This window comes from Haematobia irritans, chromosome 2 (assembly GCF_050003625.1).
Source record: "Haematobia irritans isolate KBUSLIRL chromosome 2, ASM5000362v1, whole genome shotgun sequence".
In the NCBI taxonomy this organism is placed as follows: Eukaryota; Metazoa; Arthropoda; class Insecta; order Diptera; family Muscidae; genus Haematobia; species Haematobia irritans.
This window is the reverse complement of record NC_134398.1, coordinates 67,430,351-67,452,831: the sequence shown is the minus strand read 5'-3', so window position 1 is coordinate 67,452,831 and position 22,481 is coordinate 67,430,351. Positions and strand designations below refer to the sequence as shown.

At 42.2% G+C, this 22,481-nt stretch overlaps 1 protein-coding gene across 1 annotated transcript; it reads right to left on the bottom strand.

Annotated features, from left to right (window-relative positions):
* Nucleotides 1–14,577: 14,577 nt before the first annotated feature.
* Nucleotides 14,578–15,807, bottom strand: LOC142224609 (uncharacterized). Its single transcript, XM_075294390.1, has one exon. The coding sequence runs from the start codon at nucleotides 15,805–15,807 to the stop codon at nucleotides 14,578–14,580; it is 1,230 nt and encodes a 409-aa protein (XP_075150505.1).
* Nucleotides 15,808–22,481: the final 6,674 nt, after the last annotated feature.

Genomic DNA, 22,481 nt, shown 5'->3' with positions numbered 1-22,481 from the left:
CACCTATCGAAGAATCTACTCAACTCTCCCAAGTAATCACTCACAACAGCATTCACCCTTCGCGCAGAAGACCCAGAACTCGCCACCAAAACATCATCCGCATACACCAGAATCATCGTGCTCGCAGGCGGATCAGGGATATCGGTCTAAAAATGTTATACAACATGGGACCAAGAATGGATCCCTGAGGAACCCCAGCAAGAACCGGCCTCCATTCAGACCTGGCATCTCCCACCGTCACACACAGCTTCCTATCCTTAAGGAAGCTCGCAACCATTCTGCACAAATGTTCATCGAAACAAAATAGGCTCATCTTGTATACTATCCCATTCTGCTACACCGAGTCGAACGCTTTAGCGAAGTCCAGCACAACAGCTAAAACTCCATCACGTCGATTAATGGCCCTAGCCACATAATCAGAAAAAGCAACAAAATCATGGCAACAGCTAAAACTCCATCACGTCGATTAATGGCCCTAGCCACATAATCAGAAAAAGCAACAAGATCATGGCCAGTGGAGATGCCAGGCCTAAATCCAAATTGAAAATCTCAAGATACCTTGCTCCTCAGAGTAATCACGAATCCTTTCATAAATAAAGTATTCCAACAGTTTGCCAAAGGAGGGGAGAAGTGATATCGGAGTGTAACTTAATGGCAGCGTCAGATCCGCAGCTGGTTTACCTATTGGCACTACAAGGGCCCTTTCCATGCCGACGGAAAGTAGCCAATATTCAAGCAATGGTTAAATAATATCGCCAAAAAAGTATGTGTCTCCTCGCCAGTCCTCTTGAGAATCCAGCCAGGTATGCCATCAAGTCCCGAAGATTTCTTCCCAGGCCTCTCAATGCCGCCACAATACAATCCGGCTTCATAAATCCACTGCTATGCCATAAACCCGTATCATTAATCATAAAAGCATCAGCCCTAAATCCATCGTTAAACGTTACTACTCGCCCATCACCCCCCATATCCCTCACGCTATCGTCAACAGTGTCACGAAAGGCGACATTCATGTCACTCCCCCGTGTATGGGCACTTAACACCTGCTCAGCCAAGAGCTCCGTCTTATCAAAGTCACCAGTGACCCTGTCACCAGTCGCATTCCGCAATTCCCGTATAGGCACCTTTCTGCTCAGACCAGCAGCCTTCTTCTGCAATTAACGTTAATCTTCTCCAGATAACTCCTCAAACGGTTATCCTCGTGAGTCTTAATAGAGCCCCGGATAATTATATCAATATTGCGTATATCCGCGCGTATTATCGGATACGGGACGGGTCACAACTTCTCCTGAGCAGTCAACACTGCCTCTTTCGTTCCGAAATAAACCTAAGGATATGTGGGGTAGTTCCCCCCGCCACTTATCTCGAGAAATTGGTATAGAAGCCCATGGTATTCCTAAAGGTGGAGTATAATGCCTCAACACACTCATCAATATCAGACCTGGTGACAGAGGCAACAGGTGAAAGCGAACAATCGCGCAAGCCCAGTCTCAATTCCTGTCTAAATCGGTCCACGTCAATTCGATTGAAGCCATATCTCACCTCAACATCACGCATCTGTGCCCCCCCAATGTCAAATGAAATCACAATCGCCCTGTGGTCTGATTCAAAATCAAGAGCCCTACCTCTCAAAGGCGAAACCAAAAATAGATCCAAGAACGAGCCCCCTATCCCAGCAGGCCTAGTCGGTCTGTCAGTACAAATTCACCCTAAGTCCGCACAGCCCAGAACAAAACTAGCTAGCGCATACCCTCGGCTATTGTTGCTGTTGTCACCCATAAGGCATGTCTAGCATTAAAATCACCTCCGACCACAACCTCACCACTAGAGCACAGACGGGTAATCGGTTCAAGATCCGACATCGGAACCCCAGGTCGCGCATATGTAGAGACAAAAACACTGAGCTGCCATCACCCCTCCAGATCCTCGCAGCACAGCTCTCAATACCACCCGTATCCAAATAAACCATCTCACTTTTAAAACAATCCTTAACTAGCACTGCCGGACCCCCACTATGTCGTCCATATGTACTATCCCTTCTAAAAATAGTGTAACCCTCCAATTCAAAAGTATGTTCATAAGAAAGCTTGTGCTCAGCCAGCAATAAAACATCAGGTTCATGCTCCGATACATAAATCCCCAAATAATGTCGTTTAGTAGTCGATTTAATAGAAATAACATAAGAAAAATACACTTAAACATATTACAACCCCTTCATATGCAAAAGCAGGCCCAAAATAGCGCTGGCCCTACCTCTGACTCTCCTATACGACGAAATTGAGGAGCAAATGCATCAATATCCCGCATTATCCCCAAAATACCCTTACCATAATATGTCATACAATCGTTATGTATATCCCTACCAATACCCAAGGCGCCACAACCCAATGGCACCTGAGTGCCAAGTGCTACATCCTGTCCAGCCGGGGGTCTAGCCACTGAAGCATAAGAAAGGCCCTGACGCGTAAAACGGGCAGAGCGGCTAACCATCTTCGCCTCAGCAATTTCCTTCCTCTCAGCTATCTTCTCCAAAATAGCAGCCTTACGTGGAGCTAGTCGCATGGCCCTCAGAACCGCAATTAGCACAACACAGTGACAGTGGAGGCTCTCCATTCTCTAGTCCACCCACTTCCGGTATAGTGCATTTGCCCGGTCCATGGGACTGCGCACATTTAACACATCTAAAAGGCATCCCACAATTAGATGGCACATGGCCAAAACGTTGACAATTATGACACTGAGTTATGCGTATTTTGTCAACAGTATATAACTTCTGGATTTCCGTCTCCCTAGAGCACCTAAAAATCCACATGTTCGTCGTCAATGAGGCAGCATAAACCAAAACCTAGGAGTATGATACTTATATCCCCTTTCAGAAATAATTTTTCTCACTTTACTAAAATTATCAAGACCCCTAATTCTAAGAGAGACCACAGATCTTCTTACCATCTTAATTTCAAAGGTATTTCTTGTAAAATTGGCATTCACCATATTGGCAACTTCCTTCACAGTAACGTCATGGATCGTAATTGCTAGGAGGGATTTCCCCTTCGATGTCTTGTTTTTCCCCGGAACAGATGTTGGCTCAGTCGACCAACATGCACCAACATGTGTATTAGAAACAACTTCCATGGCTACAACAGGTTGCACGTTGTTGCATGGTGTGCTTGCTTGATTAAAACTTCCAAGTTCTTGTTCTTGAGCACACATTTTTTGCTCTAAAATGCGTTTTTCTTCATTCGCTTTTCCAATGCATTTTGCAAATTGCTTAAAGCTATTTGAAATTTCAAATAATCATAGCGGGAATTAGAATTTCCATCTGAACTCCCCTTCTTTCTCTTTTTGCGATCACGCTTCTTAGCACGCTTGTTTTCTACAGTCTTAAAACCGTCTTCAGTTGTCCCAGTATCAGTGGCAACTGGTATAGACTCATCATTATTCAACCGTCGAACTGAACGGACGAGTTTTCTAATAGTATTTCATCGTAATAAGTACTTATTACGAATTTCATGTGTGGTGGAAATAATAAACCACCATGCAGCGAAATTCAAAGTCATCCACTGGGTTGCTAACTTCAGGGCCCAGTGGACGGGTAACGACTGAAGTTATAAATTTGGGCAGCGACCAAGAGTCAGGTCCAATTAGTCGACCTGTAGACGGGTCGACTGGTGGTGACACTTTGGCAAGTCGAACCTTTTCTAAGGTGACGACATCAAAAGGAGGCAATCCCTCTCGAAAGAGATTCAAGGAACGAAGAAATGCTTTGTTTATCCTAAAGAAATTGGGATCAGTCGACCCAAGCACGTTGCCGGCTAAGCAAAACGATTCCTTAAAATGGGCTCAAGGAATTCTTGAAGCTGGAAAAAGGGAACGATCACCGGATGAGCTGCCATCAAAGATCGTTTGCCTCAGTTGCAATAGACAGCCTTGTGATGGCTATTATTAATAAAGGAGCATTGGACGGTATGATTCCAAGGCAAAAATGAGGGGAAATTGAGAACGCGATGTCTGGTGTCTACTCAGAGGTGCGAACAAGACGCTGGATGGTATCAGGGACGATATAAGTTAATAGCTTTTGCGGACCAGTAGTCTATAGATTGCTTTAAAGCTGCATTGATGCTAATTGGTGAAGTTTGGGAAGGAGCCGCTTTGGAGTTAGTCGATAAAAAAGACATACCGGCTAAACCTAGAGCACATGCATGGATACCGGCAAACCCTCCTGATCCTGAGTCAATACTAGAGAGACTAAAAGAATGTAATCCAGATCTTCCCACCACCGATTGGAAGGTTGGTCGTTTGGATGAGGTGGATGGACCAAGACGACATGCGGTGTTTATATTAAACATAGAGTCGCTGCCACATCTAGCACAGACCCAAGGACGTGTAAGTTATGGCTTTCATGATATCCATATGAAGGTATACAAAAGCGATCAGCCAAAGGATTCCGAAACCGACAAGCCTCCGGTAGAGTCAGCAGTGAAAAAATCTCCTAGCGAAGCCGAAGGAGGCATAAAACCTGCAGACTATGGCGAAAATCATATGCGGGAAGTTTCTACAGGCTCAAACCTCACCAAAGCTGAACCGCGGATTGTTGCGAGAGTCACCGAGATCTATGAAGAGGAAGCCTTTGATGATTCAATTGAAGCGGCTGATGTGACGGTGGTTGAAAATTTGGATGGTTCTACGGTTCCTCCATATAAATCTTCACAATTGTAAGGCCGCTTGTGCTGCCTTAAAAGTTCTCCTGATGAAAGGAGACATAGATATAGTTCTTATTCAAGAACCATACATATATAAGAACAAGATCTGTGAATTAAGCACTCCGGGTTTCAAGCTTTTGCATAATACCGGTAACGATATAAATCGAGCATGTATAATTGCTAAAAACGAACTAAACTTGTTTCTGCTTCCTTCATTGAGCAATGCAGACACTGTCGTAGCCAGTCTAGATATATCCAAATGCAAATATTGGGTATCTTCGGTCTACATGGGACATGATAGGGAGATGCCACCCTGTGCCGTTAAGACCTTAGTTGAGGAGTCACTAAAAACAAAGACAAAACTCATTATGGGATGCGATGCAAATGCACATCATAGTATTTGGGGAAGTAGTGATACTAATGCAAGGGGAGAGTCGCTAATAGAGTTTATTTTGCGTACTAACCTGGTATTTTGCAATAAGGGAGATGCACCAACCTTCGTCACCAGAAGCAGGCAAGAGGTTTTGGACGTCACGTTGATCTCTCCGGAACTGAATGATAAGATATCTGAGTGGCAAGTTTTGAGGGAACATAGCTTCTCAGATCATCGCTACATCAGTTTCAGATTGGCTGTTCGTACTTCAAAGACCATATTTCCGCCAAATGTTAGGGAAGCTGACTGGAATAGGTATAGGGAATCGTTCAATTTGATGATACCGGAAATGCCAGAGACAAATATGAGCACTGTGCAAGATATCGAACACACAGTGGAGCGGATTACTAAGGTCTTCAACATGTCACTGAAAGCTGCTTGTCCTAGAGGAAAGCCAAGGGGAAAAAATCGGCCGCCATGTTGGACTACGGAGTTAAGTAATATGAGGAAATTCTGCAGGAAGCTCTTTAACAAAGCAAAGTCCACAAGAGCTCCGGAGGATTGGGACACTTACAAGATGAATCTGAGAGCATATAAAGTAAAACTGAGAAGGTCTCAACAAAACTCTTGGGATGATTACTGTAGCAGTATTGAGAACACATCAGAGTCTTCCAGACTACGGAAGGTACTAGCATCCACTAACACCGCTCCAGGTTTCATTAAAACATCGGAGGGAATTTGGACAACGTCCAGTGAGGAGACGTTGGAGGTACTTTTGGACACACACTTTCCTGGAAATCAGACGGTTTAACCATGTTCTGGCGATGTAACAGAGGCTCAGCGGGAAATTGTGTCGGAATCTAGAATAAAATGGGCTTTAAATAGCTTTGGACCATTCAAATCCCCCGGACCTGGTGGAATTACTCCGGCGGAATTACAAGCAGCGGCTGAAAGAATTATCCCCTGGTTGACGGTGATATATAAACGATGTGTAAACTTAGCATATATTCCAGAAAAGTGGAGGGAAACAAAAGTCGTCTTCATACCTAAAGCGGGAAAAGCCTCTCACTCGAGTGCGAAGGATTTCCGACCAATCAGCTTATCCTCATTCCTACTTAAGACTCTGGAGAGGATGATAGACATGTATCTTAGAACTAGCGTGGATTCAAGTTTGCTCTCGAAACGACAGCATGCATACTCGAAGGGCAGGTCTACTGAGACCGCATTGCATGAACTAGTCAGCTTTATTGAAAGCTCACTATCTGTCAAAGAATACACAATCGTGGCGTTTCTAGACATCGAAGGGGCGTTCAATAATGTCCATCCGAGCTCGATATTAAATGGACAGACAACTCTGAATGTTGATCCAGGTATACTTAGGCTGTTAGACGAACTTCTAATAAAGAGACGTTTTTCAGCCACACTAGGGCAAACAAACATACAAAGGTATGTGAACAGAGGCACTCCCCAAGGAGGAGTTCTTTCACCTCTTCTTTGGAATGTTGCTATAAACAACCTTCTGGTTTCCCTAGAAAAAGAAAGGATAAAATGGTGGCATACGCAGATGATGTGGCGCTACCAGTCAGGGGAAAACTCCCATCCACAATCAGAGATATTATACAGAGAGCTCTCCGGATGACTGAGAAATAGGCGAAAGATAATGGTCTTGGTGTAAATCCAGCAAAGACAGAACTAGTCATGTATTGCAAAGATCGCAAAACTCCCACGGTTAGGCCCATTTCCTGAGGGGGTACTGAAATTCCCTTTGGTGAGTGTGCAAAATACCTTGGCGTTATTTTGGACAGGCAGCTGAATTTTAGGCTTAATATTGAAGAGAGGACGAGAAAAGCCAGGTTAGCTTTATACTCGTGTAAAAAGGCAATAGGAAAAAAGTGGGGACGTCAAAAAGCACTCCTGATATCTGCTATAACGGGTCGCTGCCTGATATGCGAATTTGCAAAAACTATAGGTGCGAAGTATAATGACTATTGTATAAGCTGTCATGATGTGGAGGAAAAGGAATCAATAAAACATCTCTTGTGTGAGTGTCCTGCTTTTTGTGTAAGGCGTAAGCGAATTTTAGGAGCATATAGCTTTAGATTACTGGCGGACCTGGAAAACGTTAACTTAAGCAGTTTGTTAATGTTTTTGGAGCAATCTGGTTGGTTCCACAAAAGTAAATAATAGAGAAGGTTCAGTGGTTAAGACTAGAAGTGCCCATATGTAATAGGTACTTTTAGATAAATGTGGTATCACAATGGACTGAATAGTCAAAGTGAGCCTGAAATTTAATCGGGCTGCCACTTTAACCTAACCTAACCTAACCATCATTATTTGTGGCATTAAACTGTGCGGTGTTATCAACATCGCACGATGCTTCATTAGCCGTTATAGACATGGCTAGTTGTCCATTCAACTGATTCGTTGTTAAATGGTAAGATTCAAAATTGGTGTTGGCAACACCTCCAGTTGGTGTTGGCAACGCAGTCGCTGTTAGAAGTCTATTGCTTGCGTTTGACACTTCACTGGTAGAGGGAGAATTATACCCCAACACTCCAACAAAATTATGGTTACAGCTTACACCACTGCAACTGGCACTCACAGCAGATAATACATTTCTGCCTTCCTTGCAGCTATCCAGCTTTTCTTTCTGGTATTTGCACTATTAAGCACAATTCCACTTCACTTAACACTTTTTACACTGTTCAAAAGAGATTTTTTTTGTTCTTTAACACTAGTTTGAAGCAAAATTTAATCTCGAAGGTGATAGTTTGAAACAAAGAATTTAATCTCTGAGATCTTGTCAGTTTCAGTTTCGAAATAGCTTTTTTATTTCCAAAAAACTTACATACTAATATAAAAGGTAGCTTACTTCTAGATTCTTACATAACCCTATACAGTACTCTACTAGTTCCTGCATCTACAACTTCTACTTAAATTCTAATTCAAATTAAGATTGATATTTTCTGCTTCTTACAAGTTTATCTTCTACTACAATGGCTCCAAAAATCAGGAAAATTAAAAAAGAGCAACTTCAAGGTTTCTTTAAATTAAATGAATAAATAAAACTAAAATAAAATAAAACTATATACAATATTTACAGAGCATACACTCGTCGTGTATGCCCATTCATCACTGTGTCATGCGGTACACAGTGTCCGTCACATCCAAGGTACCATGCCTCCTATGGTAAAACAGCAAGGTCTCACCATTATACAATCCGCCCTCTTCATGTAGCCTGAGAAGCGCCGCTGGTGGCAGGTGCCTCCTGCCCGACAGCGTCTCAAGATCGCCCTCACAAGCCAGGTACTCAGAAACAAGACTACACCTCCTTCGCCTTGGACAGACGAGTACACCCCCTTCGCCTTGGACAGCACATGATCAACATGTCTGTGAAACTCCAACTTACCATCATTTGATGGTATCAGCAACCTCAACGCCACACCCGCCGACCGTGAAGGTCGTCCGGTAGGTCCTAAAGTTGGGATAAACATCCCCCGTGCGAGCCCTAAACACAATAGCCGAATATTTCGACATATACAATAAAACTATATACAATATTTACAGAGCATACACTCGTCGTGTATGCCCATTCATCACTGTGTCATGCGGTACACAGTGTCCGTCACATCCAAGGTACCATGCCTCCTATGGTAAAACAGCAAGGTCTCACCATTATACAATCCGCCCTCTTCATGTAGCCTGAGAAGCGCCGCTGGTGGCAGGTGCCTCCTGCCCGACAGCGTCTCAAGATCGCCCTCACAAGCCAGGTACTCAGAAACGAGACTACACCCCCTTCGCCTTGGACAGACGAGTACACCCCCTTCGCCTTGGACAGCACATGATCAACATGTCTGTGAAACTCCAACTTACCATCATTTTATGGTATCAGCAACCTCAACGCCACCCCCGCCGACCGTGAAGGTCGTCCGGTAGGTCCTAAAGTTGGGATAAACATCCCCCGTGCGAGCCCTAAACACAATAGCCGAATATTTCGACACATTGAGTGAAAGCCCCCACGTCGTGAAGAACCCGTGCAACTCATCCAAGTACGCGTTAAGCGCAGCAGCCACCGAGCTGGCCCTGGGTCCCGAACAGGCGACCAAAACATCATCAGCATAGCTCAGTAGCAAGCCCCCTGAGGGCGGATGGAGAATGTCACTAGGTTATATGTTATACAACATAGGACCAAGCAGAGACCCTTGGGGCACCCCTGCCCGAACGGATCGCTCCGCAGAAAATTCCTTCCCCACCCTGACACTGAATGAGCGTCCCCTCAGGAAACTTGCAACCAATCTACAGGTCTGATCGTCAAATCCGAATGACTTCATCTTGAAAAGCAGTCCATCATGCCAAACCGAAGGCCTTGGAGAGATCCCGGCCCACAGCCATAGTGCCGTGCTTCCTATCGAAGCCACGAACTACAAAACCGGACAAAACAGAGAGGTCGTGAGCAGAAGAGAGCCCCGACCTAAACCCAAACTGCGAATCGGAAAGAACCCCCGTCCTCAACAAACCTTTCGACCCTCCTCAAGATGAACCCCTCAAACAGCTTCCCAAAATTTATTAGATTAGATTACTTTCGTGCATTTTTGAGAAGAAATAGTAGTCTTCAAAAATTTGACTGAAACAATTTTTTTTTTTTTAGACTGAAACAATTTTTTATTTTTACCTTTCTCTATATACATAACATTTGTCATTATTCTAATATTATACCTAACTATATTATATTATCTAGGTCTTTTTCACTAGTACGGTATATAGACTCAAGCGTACTTGGCCTCTCTTTACTTTAACTTAAAAACTATAACAATATTATTCCTGAAAATAGGTATTAAAAAAGGATTCCTTGTACATTTTTGTGTGAAAGAAAATTAAAGAAAATTAAAAGAAAATTAAATAATGAAACAAAAAACTAAGAGAAGATGTATATATATAAAACTTAAGATTAACTATTTACAAAAATATTTACAAAAGGTGATGTGACCACTAGGTCATTGATCTACAATATACACTGTGTCGTCGATATCCAGCGATCCTAGTCTTCTATGGTAAAATCGAAGATTCTGGTCCCTAAATAATCTATTTTGCTCATGGAGAGCTAGCAATGCCACCGGTGGTGGATAGACTACCCTGTCGACGTCGAAATCCCGTCCGAGTGCCCTACTCACCAGTCCATTGGCCAAGCTAGACGAGTTCTCGAGGAAGCCAAGTGCTAATCTAACCAGAAAGACATCGATTCTCTCCATATCCGCGGCCCTATAAATTTCCCTACAAGGCGGCCTCCTCCACGTGCCGTCCTCAGCCCTGACGGGAAACATGGCCAAACACGACGAGAGCACCCTTCTCTCCCACCTCCTCAGCCTCTCCATCTGGGCGGAAGTCACCCCCCACCATACCGGAAAAGCATAAGACGCTATCGGCCTGACCACCTGCCTGTAGAGGAGTAGCTTCACCTCCGTGCTGAGGCCCCCGACATACGGAAGATCTTCTGGTAGCCCCAGAAAATTTTCTTTGACTTAGCCAGAAGGTAATCAATATGTCTAGAGAACCTAGATACTTAATGTGGTCACTAATGCGAATTGGTCGATCTCCAATGACGAGACAAGGTCTGAAACCCCTAGAGCTGGGGAACAGAAGCCTTCTCTTGCCCTTGAAGATAATACCTTCGCATTTGTCCACATTAAGATCCAATCTCCAATGCCCAAAATAGCCCGCCAGTACCCCCAAGTATCTACAGTGGGTAACGGATATAAGCACATCTCATATAAGAAAAAAACGCATATAAGAAAGTGTAGCAAAAACACCGTGTCTTTTTGCTGTGTTTTGGTTTGAGAAATGTTTCATATAAGAAAAACGTGTATAAGAAAAAAACTGATAAAAGAACAATCTGGCAATCACCCAAGACCAAAATCCCATTAAAAAGAAATTCCTATAAGAAACTTTTTTTTATGTGTCGGCAACACTAAATATTCTTTTTCAACGGCAACACTAGACATGCATTTCTATTTATTTTTGGTTTGTGTTCGGTGTTTATTGTACGTATGAAAGATGGACGCAATTAAGCAAAGGAACACATTACCATTGAAAACAAAAATTAAACTATTGCAAGAAATACAACGCGGAAAAAAAAGAAGTGAAGTTGCAAAAGAATATAACATTGCGATCTCAACATTGTCAAAAATAATAAAAAACTCAAAAGAAATCGAAAAAAACTATTCCGTATTGAAAAATTTAAACAAAAAGAGAGAAAGAAAACCAAAATATGAGTCTCTAAATAAAGCAATATCAAAGTGGTTTGAACAAATGAATCACAAGGGCGCTCAAGTGACTGGACCTATCCTCCTCGAAAAGGCCCAACAATTTGCTGTACAACTAGACATTCCAGACTTTAACGCTAATATTGGATGGCTTCAACGGTGGAAGAAAAATGAAAATATAGTCTTTCGAAAACGTCACGGAGAGGCAGCTTCAGCCGACACAGAATCTGCTGATGTTTTCAAAATAAATGTATTGCCTCGATTGTTGGACAAATATGAATTGGATGACATTTACAATGCAGATGAGACTGGTCTTTTTTATAAGGCACTGCCTAATGGATCTTTTGGTTACAGTGGTGAGCACACCAACGGACTCAAGACACCGAAAGACAGAATAACACTTCTTTTTATATGTAATGCAACTGGTTCCGACAAATACGTATATTCCATCGGAAAGTACAAACAACCAAGATGTTTTCGTGGCAAAAGCATTCCTATTCCTTACAAATATAACAAAAAGGCTTGGATGACCTGTGCTATATGGTCAGAAGTAATTAAAGAAATAGACGTAAAATTACAAAAGAAAAAGAGAAAAATTTTGCTTTTAATCGATAATGCTTCATGTCATAAACTTGATTTTATACCAGAAAACATTGAAATTGTATTTCTGCCACCATGTACCACTAGTTTAATTCAACCTCTAGATCAAGGTTTGTATTGGGAGCGTACAATATTTATTCACATTTTAATAACTGTTTTGATTTATGGTTTAAGGTATCATCCAGTCATTCAAAGCTCATTATCGCAAATGCCTGATTCGAGAACAAATACTAGCAATTGAAGGTGATTGTATGCACAATTTTTTAAAAAGCATAACAATTCTAAGAGCGTTATATATCGCAAAACGCTCATGGTGGCTTGTAACACCACAGACTATAAAAAATTGTTTCAAAAAGGCTGGTATGTTTAAGAACAACGAAACAGACGATATCGAAACTACTGAAAATCCGCTAGACGAAGAATACAGATCTTTCTTCGAAGAAATTGCAGATTTGGAAAACACTGACTGCTTTGGTATGCTATGCGATAATGAAATAATTAAAGAAATACAAGAAGAGGAAGAAGAAATACTCGAAGAAGAAGAAGTTGAGATATCGGAAACAAGTAAACCAAGCAGAGGAGAAGCTCTACAAGCCCTCTTTGTTCTAAAACAATATATGGAGTGTAATGACGACATCTGTAACATCGAAAAAATTTTATATGACGAAAGAGATAGGACATTAATTCAAAGAAAAATAAAAGATTATTTCAAATCGAACTTAAGCAATTAGTGAACTAGAAAATACTATGAAACCAAATACCCTTAAAAAGTACATACAGACTGAATTAGTTTTATTTTTGTTTTGTTTATTTTATTATATTGAAGTTATTTGTTACTTTTTTATTTTAAGATTCTTTTAAATCGAAGCTAAACCATTAGTGGTATCACACAATACTGTAAAACTAAGCACCTATAAAAGGTACATACATTACTGAATTTTCTTAGATTTTGTTTATTTTATTCTAATTGTTCAGATTAGAGTTCTTAAATTTTAATTTTTACCTTTTTTTTAATAAAAATATAATAAAACTATAAACCGAAATTTTGTTACATTTTTCTTAAAGAGATTTTTGTGAAATATATTCCTATAAGAAAGAAATTTCTTATAAAAATGTGTATGCTTATAAGAAACTTTTTTCTTATATACATATATATGCTTATAAGAAACATTTTTCTTATATGCAATAATTGTCTATAAGAAAAAAACGCATATAAGAAAAAAAATAGCGGGATTTTCTGACTTTCTTATATCCGTTACCCACTGTATTCAACCTTTCATTTACCGTACTAGCGGCCACTCCTGATGCAGCAACGAGTATATCATCAGCGTACACCAGGAGAAGGTCGCCAGTTGTCGGCTGAGGCAAATCGCTCAGAAAGATATTGAATAGAACTGGGCCCAATAACGACCCCTGCGGAACCCCCGCAAAGATATCCCTACACCCGGCTTCAAAAATTTGGCAAAATTTGGTTCTTACTTGGAAAAGTGAGAATTGAATCGTAGGCAGCGAGTTAAGCCAATTTTCAAATTTAGGTTTTATTGGTCAATATTTTTTTAAACTAATACAGTTGAAACCTTACAACTACATTTTTCAACTACATACGTACATATATAGTGCCTAATATTTAGCGTATATATAATACTTTTCTAAATTTATCTTTTTAATACATTAATTAATACTATTTATTTAAGCTAGTCTCTATTTCAAAATTTTCTACATTAAACATAATATCCTTGAAAATTGACTAATAAAAACAGATGCCATAACCTTTTTATTATTATTTTACTTAAAACTAAAAATCAATAAAAAAAAATATATATTTATAATTCACCTTAGAGTTACTATTGTGCTAAACTGTAAACAGTGCCGTCCACGTCTAGCGTACCATAACGTCTATGATAGAAAACAAGCCTCTCATCCCTAAAGAGAAGTCCCTGTCTATCTAACTGTAACAAACATATCGGTGGTTTATATGTCATATGAGGAAGGTTGGCTGGACTGATGTCCTCTATCAAGCAACCCCTAACTAACGGGTTATCTACAAAAGATGCCCTATCTAGAAAATTTAATGCATTTCTAATCAGAAATACGTCAATCCTATCAATTCCTGCAGAGTCGTAGATGGATTGGTTAGAAGGTCTCCGCCATATCCCATCTTCTCCTCTAACAGGCCCTAAACCTACACAAGAAGCTAAAATCTTCCTCTCCCATACTCTGAGCAATTCCATTTGGTGGGAAGAAATTCCATACCAAATTGGAAAGGCGTTGGCGATGATTGGCCTAATGATTAGTCGATAAATCAATAGTTTCACCTCCTTACTCAGGCCATTTGAGCGTCGAAAGATGCCCAAATAGCAGAAGAACATCCTCCTAACATTGTCAAGAAGATAACCTATATGCGAGACAAAATCAAATCTTCCTTGAAGAATCACGCCTAAGTATTTAATGTTTTCGCAAGTGCGATTAGTGCGATCACTAATTGCAATGGTTGGCTCATATCTTCTAGAGCGAGGATACAAGTTTCGCCTATTGCCTTTGAAGATCACACCCTCACACTTGTCCACATTAAGCCTTAGTCGCCACATATCAAAATATGTAGATAATTCCCCTGATGCTGCAACAAATATGTCATCAGCATATATCAGGAGTAAATCTCTAGATGGTGGTTGCGTATATCACTAATAAAAAGGTTGTACAAGACCGGACCCAGTAAAGAGTCCTGAGGTACACCATCATGCCAGACACTATCAAATGCCCTAGAGAAGTCGAGACCAACGGCGATAGTCACGCGACGTCTATTGAGCGACCTAACCACATGATCCCCGAGCACTGTCAGAGCATGTGTTGTGGAGAGCCCTTGTCTAAAGCCGAATTGGCTATCAGACAAGATCGACCTATCGTCTAGCGTCTCCCTAATACCGTCGAGTATGAAATACTCAAAAAGTTTACCGAGCGATGACAGTAAACTAATTGGTCTATAACTTCTGCTACTAGTTGGATCTTTTCCTGCCTTTAGGATGGGGACGGTGATCGCCCTCTTCCAAAAAGCCGGAAAATAACCAATATTTATGCAGTGGTTATATAAAATCGCGAGATATTTCCATGTGTAGTGGTCAGTTCTCCTTAACACCACATCAGGAATTTTATCCTCGCCACTAGATTTGAGATTTTTTCTAGATCTCAAAGCTGTCCTAATTCTATCCCACGAAACGAACCTATTTCTATTCGCGGCGCTAACATCCCTTATTTCACCATCAGCCGTAAGGTACGGCGAAAATTGAACTAAGGGGTTTCTATCAACCAAGGGAAAAATATTTTCCCTAACAGTTGTATCAATCGGCATTCCCCGATCGGCCACATCAGCCAAATCACCTTGTACCACGTCGGCCAAGAGATCAGCTTTACGGCAATCCTGCGAAACCATCAATCCATCATCCGTCTTCAAGTCAGGAATTGATGCTTTTCGATTTAAACCGATAGCAGATTTAACTCTGCTATATACCCGATCGTTAACGCGGATACTACGAAGAAAACGAATGTTTCGTTCTTCTTCATAGTCCCTAATAGCCGAACTAATCACCGAATCCAGTTCGCGAATTTCCGCTTTTAGTATGTCATACCTCAAAAGATTAACCGTTCTGTGAAGAGTTCTTCTCAGCCTCTTCTTTCGAGCTATTATCTCGAGGACATGAGGTGGCAACTGTCTTGGGCCTCTATTCCCAGGACGAATGTTGGGAATAGATGCATCCCTAGCCTCGCCCATAGCATCAATGCAAGCATCGATTTCTGAGCAAGTCGCATTTCGATCCACTGGCAGTTGACAGTCCTCTAATGCCCTATTCAACGATCGATTAAAACGTCGCCTATCCATACGCCGATAATTATAAATAAACTCGCGTTCCCTATCAACCGTTTCGCCGCTAGATAATAATCTCTAGAGCTCTGTGGTCAGACTCGTAGTCTAATGTCCTAATTCGACCATTAGCATTTGGAACAATTATTCCAGCAGATGCAATACAAATATCGATAAAAGAGCTGGTGCTCCTATCGATTCTTGTTGGCCCTTCTGTTGGAATTATCCCTAAATCAGGACAACTCAACAGAAAATCACTAATTAACCGGCCTCTAGCGCATGTCGTGCTTCCTCCCCAGTCAATATTTCTGGCATTGAGGTCAGCCGCGACGACAGCATCATTAGCTGATGCCAATGATGCGATTGTGTCCAAATCAGATGCAACATAATTTGCATTTGGCGCACAATATAGCGAGATAACATAGAGATGGTTACCGTCTATTCTATGTATCTTTACACACGTTCCCTCTATTGAACCTAAATCTATTTCCAATCGTTCGCTCCTAATCGAGTCTTTAACTAACACGGCCGCACCGCCCCCTGCACGTTCGCGCCTAATTTGAGTATATATCGAATACCCATCCATAGCAAACACGTGTCCTGAATTCAACTAATGTTCGGCCATAAGCATGACATCAGGACAATGTCTATCTAAAAATAATTTAAGATAATGTCTCTTCAGTCGTTATACCACTAAATTGACATTTGCAAAAACTATTTTCATTTCCCTAGTCATCGAATAACGAATCAACAACTGACATCATAGCGCCGCAGATGTCCCCTTTCTCTATCAATGCTCTTACGTCATCCATGCGTCGACGCAACACGCTTGTACAGGCAAGAAATTCTTGCCAAACGCCTCGCTACACTTTTCATCAAAAGTGGCAAATAAACCCGTAGAGGCTGGCTTTCGGATTTTCCCCTCAGCCCGCTTAGCCAATAAAGATTGCCTATAAGGGCAATTCTTCGAATTTGCTGAGTGACCGTTCACTCCACAATTTGCACACCTGAGAACGAACTCAGGTTGCATGCTAACCGCGCCTGTCTCACTGTCCCTAACAGCTACGACGCGTGGTTTTGAAACGCCTTTAGGTATGGTGCATTTACCGGCACCATGATCGCCCGCGCATTTAACACACCTGAAGGGCATGTTTCAACCGTTCACGGTATGTCCATATCGTTGGCAATGCAAACACTGAGTTAAGCCTTTTTTCGTGTCTTTCCTCACGTAGACACGATGGCTTAGTAATAGTTTAACACCATATAACGCGTCGATATCCGATTCCTTGTCAAGGTGAATAACCCATTTGCCTTCACCAAGACTGACGACGCGTTTAATAACGAGGTTGATGGGAAGAGCGCACAATGCACCCTTCACATCACCAGCGTTATAAGATAACGACAGGCCCTCCAACCAGTGCTGCCGCTACTACTTCAATCGAAGTAGTTTGCTTAATTTTCACAAAATGTACTTCGTCACTCCTTCTTCCAAAAATCTGCTTCACTTTTTGTTCTGCTTCAAATTTTTAAATTTTTTCCTATATTACCTAATTGTTTTTCCTATTCCTTTAATTACGATGAACATAGCGGTTTTAATCATCGAATTATTAACCGATGTGGACCAATTTTTGCATAGTTGTTAGAGACCATATACTTACACCATGTACCGGATCGGATGAAACTTGGTTCTCTTAGAGGCTCAGCAAGCCAAATCGGGGGATCAGTTCATATGAGGGCTATATATAATTATGGACCGATGTGGACCAATTTTTGTATGGTTGTTAGAGATCATATGCTGAAACCATGTGCCAAATTTCAGCTGGATCGGATGAAATTTGCATCTCTTAGAGTCCCCGCAATCCAAATTTGGGGGTCCGTTTATATGGGGGCTATATGTAAAAGTGGACCGAGATGGCCTATTTGCAATACCATCCGACTAACAACTACTTGTGCCAAGTTTCAAGTCGATAGCTTCTTTCGTTCGGAAGTTAGCGTGCTTTCAACAGACGGACGGACGGACGTGTTCAGATCGACTCAGAATTTCACCACGACCCAGAATATATATACTTTATGGGGTCTTAGAGCAATATTTCGATGTGTTACAAACGGAATGACAAAGTTAATATACCCCCATCCTATGGTGGAGGGTATAATAAAATGAATTCTATTGTATTGTTTTCAAAAATGTATGCTACTTCAATTTTATTCAATCTACTCCACTTCTTTCCAAAATCTACTTCACTCAATTTTTCACTAGCGGCAGCACTGCCTCCAACTCGACCGCGTGAGCCTGTCCCTTCGGGGAATAGGTTATCGAGGAGATTCCCTTGTCCTTAATTAACTTTAGAGTCGCAGAATGCTCTTCTAAAGTTAATACGCGAACACTAACACCGTTTCGCCCGAGCAATGACAAAGTGAATTTGTCATGGCCTAATATCGATTTCAAAATTTCCCCGAACTTGCGAATATTCGTATTGTACACTTTCACGATCGGCACTTTATCCTTCTTCTTGGGTTTTTCAGTTGACTCGCGTTTTCCCTATTCTCACGTTTGTCACACTCGCGATTGTCCGTCTTTGCACTAGTATCACTGTTTACACCTTTCACTCTACTCACTTGATTTTCATTTTCCTGTTTCCTTATGCGTTTTGCCTCTTCCGGCGTCTTCATATCGATACCATGGCCAGCATATAGCACCACGACCTTCCTTTTTGGCCTTCTTTTTGGTGACGGTGGTCCATTGGTTTTCTTCTCCTTGATCTTGTGAGGCCGGCGTTGCCTTCACTTCTTCCTTCTTCTCCCCGGGCATTGGCTTCTTGCACCGGCGTTGTGCCACCAGTAGCCTTCAATCGGCTTATTTCTTCGTTCATGGAATTCATCTGCGTTTCCAATCGCTGAATGATGCGGCGGCAGATGATATTTTCCTGTTTTCTGGCATTCTACATTTATATATTTTTTTTTAAGCTAATTCGATTTTATGTGCCTTGCGATTTTGAGAATCGCATTGTAAGCAGTGGAAATAATAAATTTGAATAAACCAAAGGAACTCGACAAGGAAATCAGCGAGTGAAGCGGTGGACGTGAGGAAGCCGTTGCACTGGCCTCTTCAGGGCCTAATGAATATTCAATTTGATTAATGAATATTCAATTTGAAATTCGGAAAACAGGTTTGAATTATTATAATAACCTGAGAATGGATGCAAATAAGGAAATTGATTGTGAATTGGCAGCGAAAGATAATATGGAGCTAGTCTTGACTACAGATGCTTCTGATGCAGACATGGCTGCTGATGCCAAGAAGGAGAAACGTAAAAGAAGAAAAAAGGGGGGTAGACTTTGATAGCGCTTACAATAATCTAAAATTAAAACTAGCAAACGAAAAGTTGGCAGACGAACAGATTAATGCCCTAACTTTTACAATCCAGAAATTGACCAATGAAATTGAGAAATTCCATTACTGGGGGAGTTTCTGAATTATCAGCTGCTCGGGTAGCCGAAAACCCGAGTATGGCGATTATTGATGATAACAACAGCATAAATGATGAAGTCATGAGTGATGAGACTTGGAAGACTGTGCGGTCGTCAAAATCCAAGAAGAATAGAAAACAAGAAAAAAAGAAGAAAGAAAAACAACCTGAAGGACAAACCTACTGAGGAAGTATTGAACGATAACGAGGAACCAAGGCCGAATTCTGGAAGATTTCTCCCTGCAATCACCTTGTATAATGTTGGAGTGAGACAGATCGTAACTGTGCTTTAGAGATTCTTAAAACACGAAGAATTTACCATACGCATGGCAGGTAAGTCCACCTTATCAGTTAGGGTCCGAGGTCTAGAGAATTTTGAAAGGACTAAAAATACGTTTAAGGAACGGGGTTATCAAATGCATACCCATAAACCTAAGGAGATTCCCCCATCCTCGATCCTTGTAATGGGCTTGTCGAATGAATTTACCAAGCAGGAAGTTGAGGGCTTTTTGCCGCTTTGAAGTTTAGAGTGGTATTTTTGGATGCAACTAATATTTCAGATAACATGTGGGTCGTGCGACAGGGCAGGGACACTGAAATTGAGGAGATTTATAAGATTGACTTGATGTTAAGTTGTAAGGTGGAATTTCGTAAGAATAAGGGCCGCGATATTACGCAATGTTTTAATTGCCAGAGATTTTCCCACGTTTCGTCCAATTGTACGATGGCCTATAGATGTGTTAAGTGTGCTGGATCACACGGCCCGGGTAAATGTACTTTGCCACCGAAGGAGTCAGTGAGTGATTTGGCGGCGGACGAGCGCGCCATCCGTTGTGCGAATTGTGATCTGTATGGACATGTTGCAAGCTCTCGGAATTGTCCCAAGAGGGTTGCGTTGCTGGCGAGGCTGGCTGAGAAGAAGCAAGAGTCCAGAGACAGGGCTATGGCGCGTTCTAACAGATTGTTCCATGTTGCGGCTGGTGTGTCATATGCTTCGGCGGCTCGTTCACAATTCGGACCGGCTCCGATGTACCAAAATCGACGTTTGGATGATGGGTTACCGATGGAGCGAAGCACTTTTGTGCCCTATAGGAACGCCACGGTGGCTAACGAGGAGGCCAGACGTCGTGGGAAAACCATTGCCGATTCTTGCTTGGAGTACTTTGGCAAGGATATAATGTCTGTTATGGCTGATATCAGGGAGTTTGGCCCAGAGTTTAGACGACTAGAGAGTGAGGGTAATGGTGCTAGTGCGATATTGGGTCTGCTTATGCACATTCAGGGATTTTAATGTTGAATGTTATATTTATTAATGTGAATTCGCTTGTTTCATTGAATAAGCGGCACTATTTTGAGATTTTTGTAAGGGATATTAATCCGGATGTGTTGTTGGTGGCGGAGCACAAATTGTCGCATGTGCATGTTTTCTCTCTCGGTGGGTATAAAACGTAAAGACAGGATAGACGGACTGGTAGAGGGGGTGGGACGGCTGTGTTTCTCAGAGAAAACATTAGGACAGAGAGGGTTTTTATTGAGACGGGTTTGATAGAGAGCTGTGCTTGTAGGATTTGGAAGGATGATGGGTCATCTTTTTTGGGGGTTGCGATGTATCTTCCTCCTAGCGCTTCTTTTAGATATTCGGATTTGGATAGTCTTGTGGCCTTGTGCTCCGTTGACGATATGATAATTGGATATGACTTGAACGCTAGACACCCGAGATGGGGGGATGTTAGAATGGTCACCAGGGGACGGCAGCTGGCGGGATTTCTTGATGATACTCCGGAATTGGATATGGGGGATCGGGTGATATGGGGGGATCGTTTATTGACATGTTCCTCTGGACACCTGAACTGGCTCCCACGACGAATGTACGCTTGAGGACACATGATTTTGAGTCGGACCATAGGGCATTACAGTTTGTGACTGGCGTTGGACAAATGCAGCTTATGGAGTTACCGAGTTTTCTGGACCATAATAGGATGGATACGCAGGTCTTCAGGGATCGCCTGACGGGTTGCTTATCAGACTTTAGTCTACCTGTGGACAGAAACATTTCACTGACTGAGGTGGATGATTATATTGACGGACTTTGTGGGGAGATTCGGCATTGTGTGGGGGTTTCGACACCTCGACGGACTTCTAGAGGGACGGCTCTAGGTGCCCTTCCGGCACGCATTATTCGATTTATCCGTGAGCGCAGGCGATTGCGTAGGATTTTACACAGGTCGGGCGATTCCGAGAGGCATAGAATTTTGAGGGCGGATATTAGGAATCTGGACAGAATTATTGAGGGGACGATTCGTGTACATGAGGGGGATCGGATCAGGGACAAATTACGTGAGATCAGGGTGAATGCCAGGACATATAGGAAGGTGAAATAGGCTGCTGGTTTAAGGAGAAAAGAACCTGTAGGGGATTTGTTAGATTAGGATGGGATTCCGGCTGTGGTGGACGAACTAAGGGCTGAGGTTTATGCGAGGTTTTTTGAAGGACAGGTGTCTTATGGGGTGGATGGTTCTTTCAGGGAAATTGTGGATGATGCAATTTCTGATGTTTATTACGGGTTTATTCAGGGCTGATGGTGAGGGTTTGATAGACAGGGACAGGTGGTGCGAATGCGGCTTTGTTGACGCCTTAGATGTGGGGGAGGCTTTGACGCGAAGGCCTCCTAAAAAGTCCTGTGGTGTGGACGAAATTCCGGACTTTGTGTTGAAGAAGGCCGACGAGGTGATTAGCTCTCATTTCGCTGTTCTTTTTAATCATTGCCTGAATATCGGACATTTCCCCATGGCTTGGAAGAAGGCCATCGTGGTCTCTGTTCCGAAGCCGGTTTCTGACCGTAGGGCATGTGGGGGCTATAGGCCCATTTCCCATCTCCCGTCTCTTGGTAGATTTTTAATTTTAGTCAGGATTCATTCTAGGGTTGATGAGGTGGGCATCCTAAGAGATTGCCAATTCGGATTCCAACCTGATCTTGGTACCCAGCATGCTCTCATGGCTTTTACTGACTTTGTCATTGGAGGCCTTGAGAGGAAGTATGGGTCCATAGCGGTCGGATTGGATTTCGCAAAGGCATTTGATTCGGTTTGGCACGCGGGCTTACTGTACAAGTTGGTTTTGATCGTCAGACATGTAGGATGGTTACCGCCTTCTTGAAGGGAAGGGTATATAGGGTCAGGGTTGGAGACAAGATATCTGGACTATATTTGGTTTCGGGAGGTGTTC

Excerpts from the sequence above, each read along its gene's own strand:
- LOC142224609 (XM_075294390.1), bottom strand. The coding sequence starts at position 15,807 with ATGGATAGGCGACGTTTTAATCGATCGTTGAATAGGGCATTAGAGGAC.